General features: G+C 37.9%; 1 protein-coding gene across 4 annotated transcripts in view; it reads right to left on the minus strand.

Moving 5' to 3' along the window:
- CNBD2 (cyclic nucleotide binding domain containing 2) overlaps positions 1–14902 on the minus strand; it is an 84919-nt gene that overhangs the window by 18268 nt on the left and 51749 nt on the right. For all 4 annotated transcript variants that reach the window (XM_074229163.1, XM_074229147.1, XM_074229140.1 and 1 more), the window contains 3 exons: positions 8309–8423; positions 4913–5087; positions 888–1020 (listed from right to left, as the gene is read on the minus strand). In XM_074229163.1, the coding sequence (XP_074085264.1) occupies positions 888–1020; positions 4913–5087; positions 8309–8423 (423 nt within the window). The remainder of the gene's footprint in view (positions 1–887; positions 1021–4912; positions 5088–8308; positions 8424–14902) is intronic.

Genomic DNA, 14902 nt, shown 5'->3' on the forward strand with positions numbered 1-14902 from the left:
TTTTAGGAGATGAATAGGGCAGCTAGATGGTAGAATAGATAAGAATATTGAATTTGGGGTCAGAAAGACCTGAGTTCTAATTCTACAGTACTAACTATAATTGTGGGCAAGTCACTTAACCTCTATCAACTTTGGTCTCTTCATTTGTAAAATGGGGATAATACCTATAGGACCCATTCCTCAAGGATATTGTGATGATCAAATAAATATAAAATTTTAAAGCATAATATAATGATAGCCAATAGTAGTAGCAGCACCAGCAGCAGTAGTATTTAGTACTATCTCCTCAAAGGAGGTAAATTATTATTTTTTTTTGAGAATAGGTTTGACCTGTAGTCATTTGGAGTAGACACTGTACTGTTAACTAAAGAGAATAATCTAATCATAGGAGATAGAAGGAAGAGAAATCTCATTTTTGAGGTCCCAAAGGAAGTTTAATTCTAAAAATGTAAAACAATTTCTCCTAACTTAAATCCAAAAGTATCTGAAAGAGAACAATATATGATGGAAATCACATGTATGGCTTCCTATCAGGTAAAGGGGGGACCTTCAAAAGGGGATATGATCCATTCAGATGTGTGATAACAATAATTTATATTTATAGAGCATTTTATAAAGTTTGAAAAGCATCCTTTCTCATAAAATCCTGTGAAATTGACAGTGTGATTATTATTAGTAGTAGTATTAGTATTATTATTAACATTTTGTAAGTGAAAAAACTAAGCCTCAGAAAGGCAAAATGACTTCTGAGGTCACACACCCAACTAACAAATCTAAATCCAATGCTATTTCCACATCTTGGGGTTCTGCTATCTGTTGAGTTCCATTATTTACAATTACTAATAGAGTAGTGTTACTAGTAGCGGGACCTAAGGTAAATATATTACCAGAATGTTGCCTGAATCCAGGCTATGAACCTTCACATAGACGCCCACCACAGCACGCTCTGGGAGTGGTCCAAACTCTGTCATCACCATGGGGCAGGTGAAAGGATTGGAGCTGGAGCTAAGCCTGTAGTATCTAGAAAGAGAGGGATTCAGGGAATCTCTGGTGAGAGGTCAGCATCACTGAAACCTGAATGTTCACCTAGGCTGGGTCCACCATAAAGAATTTCTTTCTATTCATTGCCCAAGGAAGCAGAACTGGTTTTTTTTTTGCTTCATAGTACTTAGAGATGGAAGTGTCTACCCAACTTATATCAATTTGTAAAAAATTCAACCAGAATAATAATTATTATTCATCATCAGGACAAGAAGGTAGCACAATGGATAAAGTACTGGGCCTGGAGTTAGGAAGACTGATCTTCCTCAGTTCAAATCTGACCTCAGACATTTACTGGTTGTATGAACCTGAGCAAGTCCCTTAATTGGTCTTAATTTCCTCATCTGTAAAATATGCTTAAGAGAAAGGAAAGGAAAAACACTCCAGTATCTCTGCCAAGAAAATCTCAAACAGGGTCATAAGGAGCCTGACATGACTAAAAGAACTGAACAACAAATTATTTTTTTTAGGATTTTTTTTCAAGACAATGGGGTCAAGTGACTTGGGGTCACACAGCTAGGTAATTAGTAAATGTTTGAGGCCAGATTTGAACTCAGGACCTCCTGACTACAGGGCTGGTGTTCTATCCACTGTGCCACCTAGCTGCCCCAACAACAAATTATTAATCATCAAAAGATCAATAATTTTTTATTCAGAGCCAGGATTACAAAAACAAATTCCTACATTTCAATTCAATAAACATTGCCTACTCTATGTCTCTTGTACTATTCTAGGTATTGGGTATACAAAAAGCAAAAGATAGTCCTGCTTTCAGGAGTTTAAAATCTAAAGGGAAAGACATCATGGAGGCAAATATATACAAGTTACATACAAATTATATACAGGATCAGTAGAAAATAATTAAAAGAGGGAAAGCAAAGGCATTAAGAGGGGTTAGGGAAGGTGGTACTTAAAGGAAGCCAAGAAGACAGTAGTTGGAGGAGAGAAAGGAGAACATGCAGGTATGGGAGACAGCCAAAGAAAATGCCCAGAGCCCAGAAATGAAGAAATGAATTGATCGTGTCTCTCTTCCTATTCACATATACATACACACACCTATATATGTACGTATCAATCTACACTCTGACTTCAACTTATATTTTTAAAAGAACATGTAAAAAATAAAAGATATCAATAAAAAATTTGAAAGATATAAACAAGGGCAGGTAATAGAGGATGAATACAAAAATCAGGTAAGTCCTTTAAGGATATCAGAAATTCTAATGATATCTTAGAATGAGCCAAGTTGATGAAGATTGATAAGGAAGACAAAAAACTTCTCATCTTTTTTGTTGATGTCTTTTGTTTTCATATCACATTTAATATTCAAAAATATCTTTCTCTACTCTCCTATACCTAAGTTGTTCCTTGAAACAAAGATCAAAAAGAAAGACAAAAAATGTAGTTCTGTATAACTAAACACATCAACTATGTTTGACAGTAAAAACAATCACTATTCCCCACAAGGACAATTTTTAAGTTTTTATCTTGAGGAAAAGAGAAGGATCCAGGAAAAAATAGGACCCTACTTTCTGAAATGTTGATAGAGAGAAAAGATAAGACTATTGAGAAAAGGCTGGCCTACTCAATCTTTTTTTTTTTTTTTTTTTTTGCTTCTGTTTTCTTTGAACTGGAAATGCCAGATTTAAAATAGCTAATAGGTACCTAAAGGTTAACCTTACCAAGACATTCTTGGGACTTCTACGACTTACTATGAAATACACTATCAAAATAAAGGAAGGCATATAATTGGAGAAATGCTTTTACTTCATAATTTAGTCTTATCTATATAAGAAAAATGATGATGCTGGCTAAATTGATTTACAGATTAGTGCCAAACCAATTAAACTATTAATGGTTACAGAACTTATATCAGATTGCTTCCTCTCAGGAGGGGTGGGAAGGGAGGGAGAAAAATTGTAAAACTCAAAACCTTGTAAAAAAATGATTGGTAAAAACTACTATTGCATGTAGTTAGAAAAACAAATAAAAATATTTTTTAAAAAACTAGTAAAAGGGGCAGCTAGGTGGTGCAGAAGTTAGAGTACTGGCCCTAGAGTCAGAAGGACCTGAGTTCAAATCCAACCTCAGACACTTAATAATTACCTAGTCGTGTGGCCTTTGGCAAGTCACTTAATCCCATTGCCTTGAAAACAACAACAAACTATTAAAGGTTTACTTTTTAGAATTAGACAAAATAATAACAAAATTCATCAAAAGGACAAAAGGTTGCACAATCCTACTGGGAAAAAAAGTAGAAACAAAGGGTTCTGGTATGACCAGATGACAAACTATACTATAAAATAGTAATCACCAAAACTATTTGATACTGTTTCAAAAAGTAGAAAATTTGATTGGTGTGAACAGACAAGGTAAGCAAAACCTAGAAGCAATTTAACAAAGTGTTCAATAAATCCAAGAATACAAAATAGTGATGGAAGGCCTTTTAAAAAGACAAAAATTGCTTAGAAAACTGGAAAACAGTTTGAGAGAAATTAACTTTATTATCAGCATCTTCCATTATACAGCATAATAAATTTCTTTTTCTTTCTTTCTTTCTTTCTTTCTTTCTTTCTTTCTTTCTTTCTTTCTTTCTTTCTTTCTTTCTTTCTTTCTTTCTTTCTTTCTTTCTTTCTTTTTTAGGTTTTTGCAAGGCAAATGGGGTTAAGTGGCTTGCCCAAGGCCACACGGCTAGGTAATTATTAAGTGTCTGAGACTGGATTTGAACCCAGGTACTCCTGACTCCAGGGCTGGTGCTTTATCCACTGTGCCACCTAGCCGCCCCCATAATAAGTTTCAAATGAATATAAATATAAAAAGTCACATCATTTAAAAATTAGGAGATAACTTGCCCTATGACTATGGACAGAATTCTCTAACACAAAAAAGAATAGAGATGATCATAAAAGATAAAAAGAGACAGTTCTGGTTACATAAATTGGAAAGACTTTTGCATGAACAAAATCAATACAGCTAGTATAACAAGAAAAATCTACAAAATGGGGGAGGGGACAGGAGTTCTCCTTCACATATTCAATGTTACAATCAAAATGGTCATTTGACTCAGAACTTGGTATTCCATCTTACACTTCCATGCCTTTTTAGGGCTATCCCTTGGACTTGGAATGCACCAACTCTCCTCCTCTACTCCTCTGAATAAGAATTCAAAGTTTCTTCTTTTTTTTTTGGCAATGCAATGGGGTTAAGTGACTTGCCCAAGGTCACACAGCTAAGCAATTAAGTGTCTGAGATCAGATTTGAACTCAGGTACTCCTAACTCCTGTGCTAGTGCTCTATCCACTTCACCACCCAGCCAACCCCAAAGTTTCTTTCAAGACTCAGATGAGGCAGCATGAGAAGCCAATGAGAAACCTTTCCTGATTAACCTCAGTGAGAGTTTTCTTTCCTTCCTTAGAGTGTATTATATTTACTTATCTGTGTAAATGTTGTAACCCCTACCCCATTTCAGTACAACTTATCTTCCAACAGAATGGGTCCTCCTTGAGAACTGAACTCTTTTTCATCTTATTTTTGTTTCCCTAGTATCTAACATAGTACTTTTGATAAGGCATTTAATAAATGTTTATATAATTGAATTGGCAAGTCCCAGCACCCAGTTCATTATCTTCTGATGCTGTTCAAACAGTAAAACTTAAACAGTACATGCTAATAGCAGAAAAACTGTTGTAATGAGACCACCAATGGCAATTGGAAAGGATCTCAGCTAGGTCCCTTCTAGCCTTGGGAATGGATGCCTCTTTGATGAGGTAGAGCTTCCTACTTTTCCCTAACTACTCAATGTCTTCCCAAAGAATCTCTTGTCCTCCCCCACTCAGAGCCCAGAGTTTTCTTGTTCCCCAAACGTACTTACTTTTTCTGTGTATTCATAGATTTGTAGTCAGTTTGATTAAATTGATCATCTTTGGGAATGCTAAAGTTTTCTTCCTGCTTACTCTTCTCCAGATGTGCCATTTTTAGAGATGTGAAGTCTAGGTCTGGGTAGGATTTGAGCTTGAAATCTTTAAACCTTTTCCGGGGAACACTTACTGTTATGAGAAAAACAGATTTTGCTATACAAAGTATGTAGTCATTTGACTGGTGAGTGAATTTCCATTTAAGATTGTTAAGTTTAAAGTGTTGGAAAAACCTTTCTATGTAAAAAGCAAGCACAGGAATGGGAAGGAGACATAAAGAAAATAAACTGTTACACTTTAATGCTTTGAAAAACTGGCCTTTTCATCCCTCCCCTGGTGCTGATTGCAATCCATCCTTCCTTCTAATCCTGTTCTCCTCTCATCAATGTCCTCTTGAGCTTCCTCCTCATGGTTTGTTCATTTAATCTGCTAGTGGTCTTCCCCTCTTTCCCTCTGTCCCTTCCTTCTCTCTCACTCTCAAAAATGAGAGGAAGCAGTAGAATTCATCTTTTTGTTATCTCTTGAATGCACCAACTTCTCTGTTTTTGTTTTTAATTTTTAAATGATGACCTTAACACCAAAAGAACCAAAATTTTCATATGCAAATTAGGACAAAAAAAAGAAGATTGTGCATGAAAAACCCTGAATCTTCATAATATATAGCTTGCTTTTCCTTTTAGTATATAATAAATTTAACATTTGAATGTGTGTGTGTGGCAGGGGGCAGGGGGGGGATAGCTATGTGGCACAGTGGAGAGCATACTGAGTCTAGAGTAAGGAAGACCTGAGTTCAAACGTGATCTGAAACATTTATCAGCTGTGTGACCCCTAGGCAAATCACTTAACCTCTGTTTTCCTCAGTTTCTTAATCTATAAATAGAGTATAATAATAGTTCTTACCTCCAAAAGTTGCTTTGAGGATAAAGTGATATAATTGTAAAGTGCCTGCCACATAGTGTTACATAAGTATTAGCTATGATAATGATGTTGCTTTCAAAGCCAACCTGCTTCTCTAAGTCCCCTTTTATCTTCATTATGTTCTTTTCTGTACTTTTTTTTAAAAAAAAGCTTTAATAAACCTTTCTAGTAATATATCTCACTGATGACATTATTTCTGTTATCAATATTTTGTCCAAAATGAGGCTAAATTTAGGGTATGGTTAGAGTAGAGTATTGGTTTTTGTTAACATTTAGTTTATAATTTGGAAAAATCATTTTAAGGAAAAAGAACAACAACCAAAAAAACCCCAGAAGACAGACCTTGGGAGGAAGATAAGACTCTTCCTCCATATTCCAGAAATTCTGGGATTCAGCCCAATTCACCCATAGGCTAGGGGATCTTTAAAGTTGAAGACTAGTTCAGCATTGAAGTTCCAGGAAGTTCAGTCAAAGATGGGACAAACTATAAGCAGTTGCCCATGCATAGAGCAGGAGAGAGATGGCAGATCACTCCTAGCCCCTACCAGGAAGCAATGAGGCTGATATAAATCAGCCCAGGAGATTTTCTAATGGACCCTTCCCACAGCCCTGCTGTTGAGTTATTGATTACTGATTCTCAGTACAGATGACAAGGGAGATTGTGCAAAATCTGGTACCCTAAAGACCTTTCTCCCCTGCTCTTATGGGTCTCCCTTTGAGTCAGGACCTCAGGCACTAGTCCGAAGGTTTCATTTCTTTCATTTCCAGATAGATCTGTTCGACTATAAGTGTCTATGTTAAGAGGGAAGCTACAGGGGAGAGAGGATGGACTAAGCTGGTCAGATTTCTAAGAGAAGCGGTTGCTAATGAAAATAGTGGAGAGAGCCCTTCTAGGAATATGGCTCTGAGGTCCTACCTATCTCTAAAAGGAAAAACAAACAGCAAGAGAAAATGCAGTGCCCTCATAGATACTGTAGAGGTTCTAGAGCAAGGCAAGGGCAGTTCTGGGTCAAGAGGCATGACAGTATATAACACAATTCCCTCCTTTTGCAATTGGGGAAACAGAGGCTCAGATGTTCTAGCCACTATACTACTCTACCTCTCAGTCACCATAGAGGGAACAACCAATAAATCAAGAAGGGTTCAGAAAAACTAATCAGAGAATGAGAACCAGGTTCAATTGAGGGAGAATGTATTATGGATCAGGAACAAAAAGGAGCTTGTATTCTACTGGGAGCAAATTACATGTATTAAGTAAGCACAAAATATATACCAAGTAATTGGGTAGGAGGGCAGACAGAAAAGGCTTCCCATGGGAAAGAAGCCTTTTTTCTAAAGCTTTTTTAAAAAAATTTTGGTAGACAATTGGGGTTAAGTGACTTGCCCAGGATTACACAGCCAATACTGAATTGAGGCTGTCCCTTGAAGAGGCCTTTAAGATTTCCAGGCATGGGGCAGCTAGGTGTTAAGTGGATGGAGCCCTGGAGTCAGGAGGACCTGAGTTCAAATCCAGCCTCAGACACTTAATAATTACTTAGGCAAATGTCCTTAGGCAAGTCACTTAACCATGTTAAAAAAAATAATTCTGGGCATGAGGGACAGTTTGTTCAAAAGATGGAAATGTCACTGGATGGCATGCAGAATCCAAGGAACAGCAAGGTGAGTGGTTTGATTGGAATGTTGAATACACGAAAGAGAGTAATGTGAAAGAAGCCTAGAAATGTTATTCAAGAGAGATATTAGGGGCAGCTGGGTGGGAAGTGGATAGAGCAAGAACTATGAAGTCAAGAGGACCTGAGTTCAAATGGGACACTTGTTAGTTGTGTGACTTTGGGCAAGTCACTTAGCTCCAAAAAATTTTTTTAAAAAGAGAGAGAGAGAGCCTATAAAGGACTTTAAATGAAGAATATGGATAGCACTGCTCAAACTTTCTCTGTACCTCCCTCAAAAGAACAACTTGGAAAGAAAATGTTGAATGGAAGTTGGGTGACTTGGGTTCTAAGTTCTGGTTTTGCCCTAATTCACTGTGTGATCTTGGGGTATCTCCCAACCTCTCTCTGGGCCTCAGTTTTCCCATCTATAAAAGAGAAAATTCCATAAAGTAGAAAGAGAGGACTCAAGAGACACTGGGACCTGAAAGGCTTCAAGGAAAGACTGATTAATCACTGGGATAAGGATGTTGTGAAATTGAGTTCTTGGTTAAGGACAGATTGGAGTAGATGGTATTTGAAATCCCTAAACAGTTCTGAGAGTCTACAGCTCTGGTTCTGTGAGGGTCAGTGGACATGGTCTGTCTCTAAGGACCCTTCCATTGTTAATATTCTCTGGCTCTGTTATGCTGGAGGCAGGAGGCTGGAGTTTATTTCTGCTAGTCTATCATTGTTAGATTTGGTTCAGGGGCACCTTAGCCACAACTAGCAATTCTATGACTCTACCAAAATCTCGAGTGTTCAAAAGACTGTAATCCAATGGTGTCAGGTGCTTCCATATCCACTTGTAGTAGGAGTGACAGGTAGAAAGATCCAGCAGCCGGATGACATCACATAGGCCCTAAATGTGTCAAAGAAAATGGCAGAGTAAATACCAGCATTCTGGGACAATCTAGTTCTGGAGATGAGCTTCATATCAGGCCACTTTAGAGGAAATTCAAGGACTGAGTTTACAAAGGCAAGATTCAAGATTCAAAATAGGAGTTATATAATTGTAATAGGTTATTATAAAAAATTGCTCTAAGAAATGACAAGCAGGATGATTTTAGAAAAATCTGGTAAAACTTATGTGAACCACAGCAGTTAGGTGGCACAGTGGATAGAGTACCAGTCCTGGTGTCAGAAGGACCTGAGACACTTAATAATTACCTAGCTGTGTGACCTTGGGCAAGCCACTTAACCCCATTGCTTTGCAAAAACTAAAGAAAAAAAGGAGAAGAAATGAAAATACATGAACTGATGAAGTTTTTTTCCACAAAATGACTAATATGGAATGTTTTACATGACTGCTCATGTAACCTAGATCATATAACAAGGGGGGAGAAAAGGGAGGGACTAATAGAATCTGGAATTCAAAATTTTAAAAAAAGTTAAATTTATTTTTACATGAAATTGATAGGAAATAAAATATTATGTTTTTAAAAGATTCAAAATTGTAAACATTTTTATATCACTGGAAATGTAGTATAGCAGATTTTGTTTTCAATTTCATCTCTCTGAGCCTCAGTTTCCTCTTCTGTAAAATAGAGACGATAATGGTTGTCTCCCTCACAGAGTTATTATATGGGAAGTGCTTAGGGCTTTCTTTGTCACTTCTTTATAGAAGTCAAAAGGAATCCTAACTGTGCTGGTCAGTGAGATTAGCAAGGCTCAGTACCACTATGGCACCATCTAGTGGCAAAGACTCAAAGGTTATGGCAGAGTCTCCAAAGTAGGGATCTGGGGTCTCCAGGGTGACCAACCATCACCTGAGAACCTAACCCACAATATCAAGTGTGGGATTTGTCTGTCAAACAGCTTCGACACCAATATCAGATCACTTCTCCTCCCCTCCTCCTTGCCCAGTTCAAGGTCCCAACCTCTTCCCTTCTGAACCCCTTCCTCAGGGATCTTTATCCTGGCACCCAGCCTGCTTAGTTCAACTACTGTCCCTGGAAAAATTCCTCACTCTAGCCCTTATTCCCTTCCTCCTCCCATAACCTCCTTCTCCCTTCCATGGTAGTGATCTATGAACAAGAGCCCTTTTTTGTTTTAGATAGGACAGAATGAAAGACATTGACTTGGATGGGTCTATTAAGAATCTCATAATATTATCTACCCTTACAACTACACCTCAGCAAAAAATCCTTTTATCAGACACCACCACCATCCTTCTGGTCAGCCAGGTTCATAACCTGGTAATATTCTTGATGAGTCATTCTTCCTCATCCTTCATTTGACAAATCTTTTGCTTTTGTCTCCACATATCCACTCTGCTGATGTCATCATCTCTTGTCTGGCCCTTTGTGATAGCTTTGTAATTGGCCTTTCTGCTTCAATTACCTCTCCACTGAAATCCATCTTCCATACACAGCTAACAAAGTTATTTTCCTAAAGCCTAGTCTGATCATGTTACTGCCTTTTTCAATAAACTTCAGGGTCTCCATATATTGATTCTCAGATCAAATATTATTCTCTATCTTCTTTTTCAATGTCAACTTTTGTGTTTAATATGCATATTTAATATATTATTGGTATATAAATTATTTACAGTATTAACATACAAATATTAACATTTTAATATACTTAATTATTAGTAGTATGGTATCTGCATATTGTAAATAATGAACACATATTGGGAGTGCAAGCTTAAAATCTTTTTACTAGTAAGAATGTGTGATTAAAAAAAAAGTTTGGTGACCACTGGTTTGGAGGACTCAATTCATGGAGCATTTGCTAATTACTTGTAAAGAGGCAGAGTGCCAATTACTGAGCATACTTCAAGAAGTTTTCCTGGGATGGATGAGTGAATGCTATCAATATGAAGTTATGAATATGAAAAGATAGCTTAAATTTCAGTTCCATAAATACTGATTAATGATATGCCAGACACTGAGTAAGATGCTGCAGCTACAAAGACAAAAACAAAGCAATTTCTACCCTCTCAAGGAACTTGTGTTCTATTAGTGGGAAAATAATACAGAGATTAAGAAAATACCAAATATCTGTGAATAAAAACAAATCAAACCAAGGAAGGGGGAGACACCTAATGGGGCTGGGGGTGGGAAGAGCAAGGCAGGATCAGGAAAGACTTGGTGTAGATGATGACCCTTAGATCTCTTGAAGAAATTAGGAGGCACAGGTGAAGACAGAGAGCATTCTACCTTATGAAAGCCTTGTGGTGGGAGCTGGAATGTATAGAGAACAGCCAAGAGACCAAAATGGAATATGCAATGCCTAAGAGGGAGTAATGTGGAATTAGTCTAGGAAGATAGCTGGAGCCAAATAGTAAAGGGCTTTAAATGCCAGACAGAAGAGTCTGTATTTTGTCCCTGGGGCAACTGAGAGCTTCATGAACAGGAAAGTGATGTCATCAGATGTGCTTCAGAATTATTAATTTGAGGATTGTAAAGAGGATGGATTGGAGATTGAAGAAACTATAGAGAGACTAATTGTGATAGATCATTTGAGAGATGAGGATATAAATGAAGAACTCATTTTTTTCTCTCTATCTCTTCTCTTTCTCTGTTTCTAGCTGTCTCTGCCTCTGTTTCTCTGTCTCTCTTACTCATACAGACACAAACACACATACACACACACACACACACAACAAAACAAAACACCAAGATTCCTACTACTGTAAGAGATAAATAGTCTATGGAAATGAACAATTTTCAAAAGAAGATTTGCAAACTAACATATGAAATATTCCGCCAATTCACAAATAATATAAAAATGTATATTTTAAAACTCTGAGGTTTTCAAAATTGTAAAGAATATAAAAGATTGAAATATTGGTAGAAGTAAAGGAATTCAGACACAGCAAAACAGAGTTGATGGAACTGATATAGTTCAATCATTCTGAAAAATAGTCCAGAATCATACAACCCCCCCCACTATATTGTTCATAAACTTTTGACTTGTTAATACCATTACTGGTATATACTCCAAAAAAGTGATTTCCCTTTGTAACACTGGATGAACTTTCATTATTTTGACCCCATACTCCCTGATGGAAGTGGGTGTAGTTGGAATACTCTTTGTTCCCCATTGCCACTTCTAGGTTCTCCCTATTCAACCTTTACTTGGTAACCTCTCCTTGAGGTTCATTGAAGCTATAGCTACCACCAATAAAAATTCTGGGAGCTACTGTCTACCACCCACCTCAATATTCCTTTTCTTCAGTGAACTCCATCTTTCTTGCCTCCCAATTCCTGCTCTCATCCTAGAACACTTCAACATACAAAGTGATATTCCATTAAATACCTTGACTTCCCAGTTCTTCCACTTGCTCATTTCACATGATCTATTCCTCCACTCTACCTCACCAAAGATGGTCAGACTCTTCATTTTGACATCACCCACAAATGCCCCACGTTCTGCATTCATGAATTCTGAAATTCCTTTATTTGCTTAAAATCTGTGCTCATCCCATTTCTTTCTTATAACTCCAAAACCTGTTCTTCAGTCACATTATAGCCTCTAAATTCTCCACTCCTCTTCTCTTTTCCAGACTATCACCTACACTAGTCACAATTATCCTTCCTTTCCCATCTTGATCCTTGGTAAACAATTTCAACTCTACATTCTTTTCTTTTCTCAAGTTTCCTGACCCCTTATCCTATGGGTGATCAAGCCTTGCCAAGCCTCAGCCTGGGATGAATCCCACTATCTGATGATTTTGTTCGGAACACATGTGCTGATGAATGTAGCTGGAGAAAATTATGAAACCATAATGACTGGATCCACTACAAATTTAAGTTACATAACCTCAACTGACAGAAGTGTTTTTGTGTTTTGCGTTTTCCATCAGTAAATATTCTACATTTTAGGACTCTGTGTGCATGCTTGTGTGAGTGCTGGGGGCTTTCTGCCTTTTCGGGAGACATTAGACACAATTCTGACATTCCAAGAATGAGGGCAGAAGTTCAGTCATTCAACAAAGGCAAATCTTTTTATCCACCAACACATTCACCATAACATCTCTTCTTCCAAACCTTTTCATTCCTCCTCAAACTTCTCATGACTCTCCTTTACCCCACCTTCTCAGCTGAGAATCGTACTATATAAAGTTACCTAAAAACTTGAGGCAAAAATTGAACTCTCTTAGAGCTTCCTCTTCTCTTCTCTTCCTCATCCCACAACCCTCAGATGCCTTCTGTTACAATTTGCTTCTTCTCCCCCATCTCACATACTGAGATGGCCCCTTCTTGTTGCCAAGACAAACTCCTCTATTTGCACAAGTGAACTCATTCTACCTGTCTTCTTCAACAAATTGTCCTCTCTATCACCTGCTCTTCTACCTATCTTCAATCTCTCCTTGTCTACCAACTGCTTTCCTAATTCCTTACAAAGATACCCTTATCTTCCTCATCCTCAAAACCTCTAACATGATAGATATGTTCATCTCTGCTAAACTACTCACCCACATCTCTTCTTCTTTTTGTGGTTAAATTTTTTGAGAAGAACCTCTGGAATAGGTGTTTCTACTTTTTTTCTCTCTTCTTAAGTTTCTGCAGTCTGACTTAGGAACTTATCATTCAACTAAAACTTCTCTTCAAGGGTACCAGTGATCTCTTAATTGCCAGTGATCTCTAACGACCCTTTCCTCCATCCTTGACTCTCTACATCCTTTTACACAGCCAATTGCTCTTCTTGACATTTTCTTCCATATTTTCTGGACATTATTCTTTTTCTAACTCCTCCTACCCATCTGACTGTTCCTTCTTTTATTTTTTATTTATTTACAGCAATGGGGTTAAGTGACTTGCCCAAGGTCATATAGCTAGGTAATTATTAAGTGTCTGATGCCAAATTTGACCTCAGGTCCTCCTGACTCCAAGGCCTATGCTCTATCCACTGTGCCACCTAGCTGCCTGTGACTGCTCCTTCTTAGTCTCTTTTGTTGGCTTTTCATCCAAGTCATGCCCCTTAACTGTGGATGTTCCAAGGGCTCTGTCCTAGCCTCTCTTCTCTTCTTCTACACTATTTCACTTAGTAATCCCATCAGTTCCAATAACTGAAATTATCATCTTTATGCTAATGATTCTCAAATCTACTTATCCAGCCCTAATCTTTATGCTGACCTCCAGAATTCAACTGCATACTGAACATCTCAAACTAGATGATCCAGAGACATCTCAAACTCAACATATCCAAAACTGGACTCATTATCATCCTCCCTCCCCAAACTCTCTTATCTTCCTAATTTTCCTTTTATTATTGAGAATACTTACTATCTTCCAATTCCCCAGAACCACTTCCTAAGTATCATCCTCTAATCCTCTGTCATCAAGGCCTGACTATTTCATCTTCATAACATCTCTCAATTATGCACATCACCATCCCCCTCTTCACACTGTCACCATTTTGGTCCAGGACTTCGTCACCTCATACTTGGACTATTAAATAATAGCCTGTGGTGGGTCTGTCTGCCTCAGGTCTCCTCTCCCTACTCCAGTCTATCCTCCATTCAGGTGGAAAATAAATCTTTCTATAGCTCAGTTCTGACCATGTCACTGCCCACCTCCCTCCAGGATCAAATACAAAAGCCCTTAATAACTTGACTCTCTATCTTTCCAATCTTGTTAAATCTTACCTCCTTCCCTACTACCCAGCATCACTTTACTCTATATCAGTTCATAGTGTTCTTCCTACCTGCCTCTGAAATTGTCCATTTCATTATTTCTTAAGGCATAGTAAAATTCTAATACATTAACATACTATAATTTGTTAAATCAATCCCTGGTAAGGAGATTATGCCTTAGTTTTCAATTCTTGGTTACCAGGAAGAACTAGGTGGCCCAATGGATAGAGCACTGGCCTTGGAGTCAAGAGGATCTGAGTTCAAATTCAGCCTCAGACTTACCAGATGTGTGACCCTTGGGCAAGTCACTTAACCCAATTTGCCTCTCATCCTGGGCCATCTCCTGTTGTCCTGATTTATATCTGGCCACTGGACCCAGATGACTCTGGAACAGAAAGTGAGGCTAGTGACTTTGCACAGCATCCCCTCACTCAAATCCAATTCATGTGCATATCATGATATCACCTCCCTGATGTCTTGGTCTTCTTTAAGAAGTAAGGACAAAGGGGCGGCTAGGTGGCATAGTGGATAAAGCACTAGCCCTGGAGTCAGGAGTACCTGGGTTCAAATCCGGTCTCAGACACTTAATAATTACCTAGCTGTGTGACCTTGGGCAAGCCACTTAACCCTGTTTGCCTTGCAAAAACCTAAAAAGAAAAAAAAAAAAGGAAGGACAAATAGTGACCACTCCCAATTCTGGGATCCATTAACATTGGCTTCCTGGCTGTTCCTCAAACAAAATGCTGTCTCCACTT

This window comes from Macrotis lagotis, chromosome 1 (assembly GCF_037893015.1).
Source record: "Macrotis lagotis isolate mMagLag1 chromosome 1, bilby.v1.9.chrom.fasta, whole genome shotgun sequence".
NCBI lineage: Eukaryota > Metazoa > Chordata > Mammalia > Peramelemorphia > Peramelidae > Macrotis > Macrotis lagotis.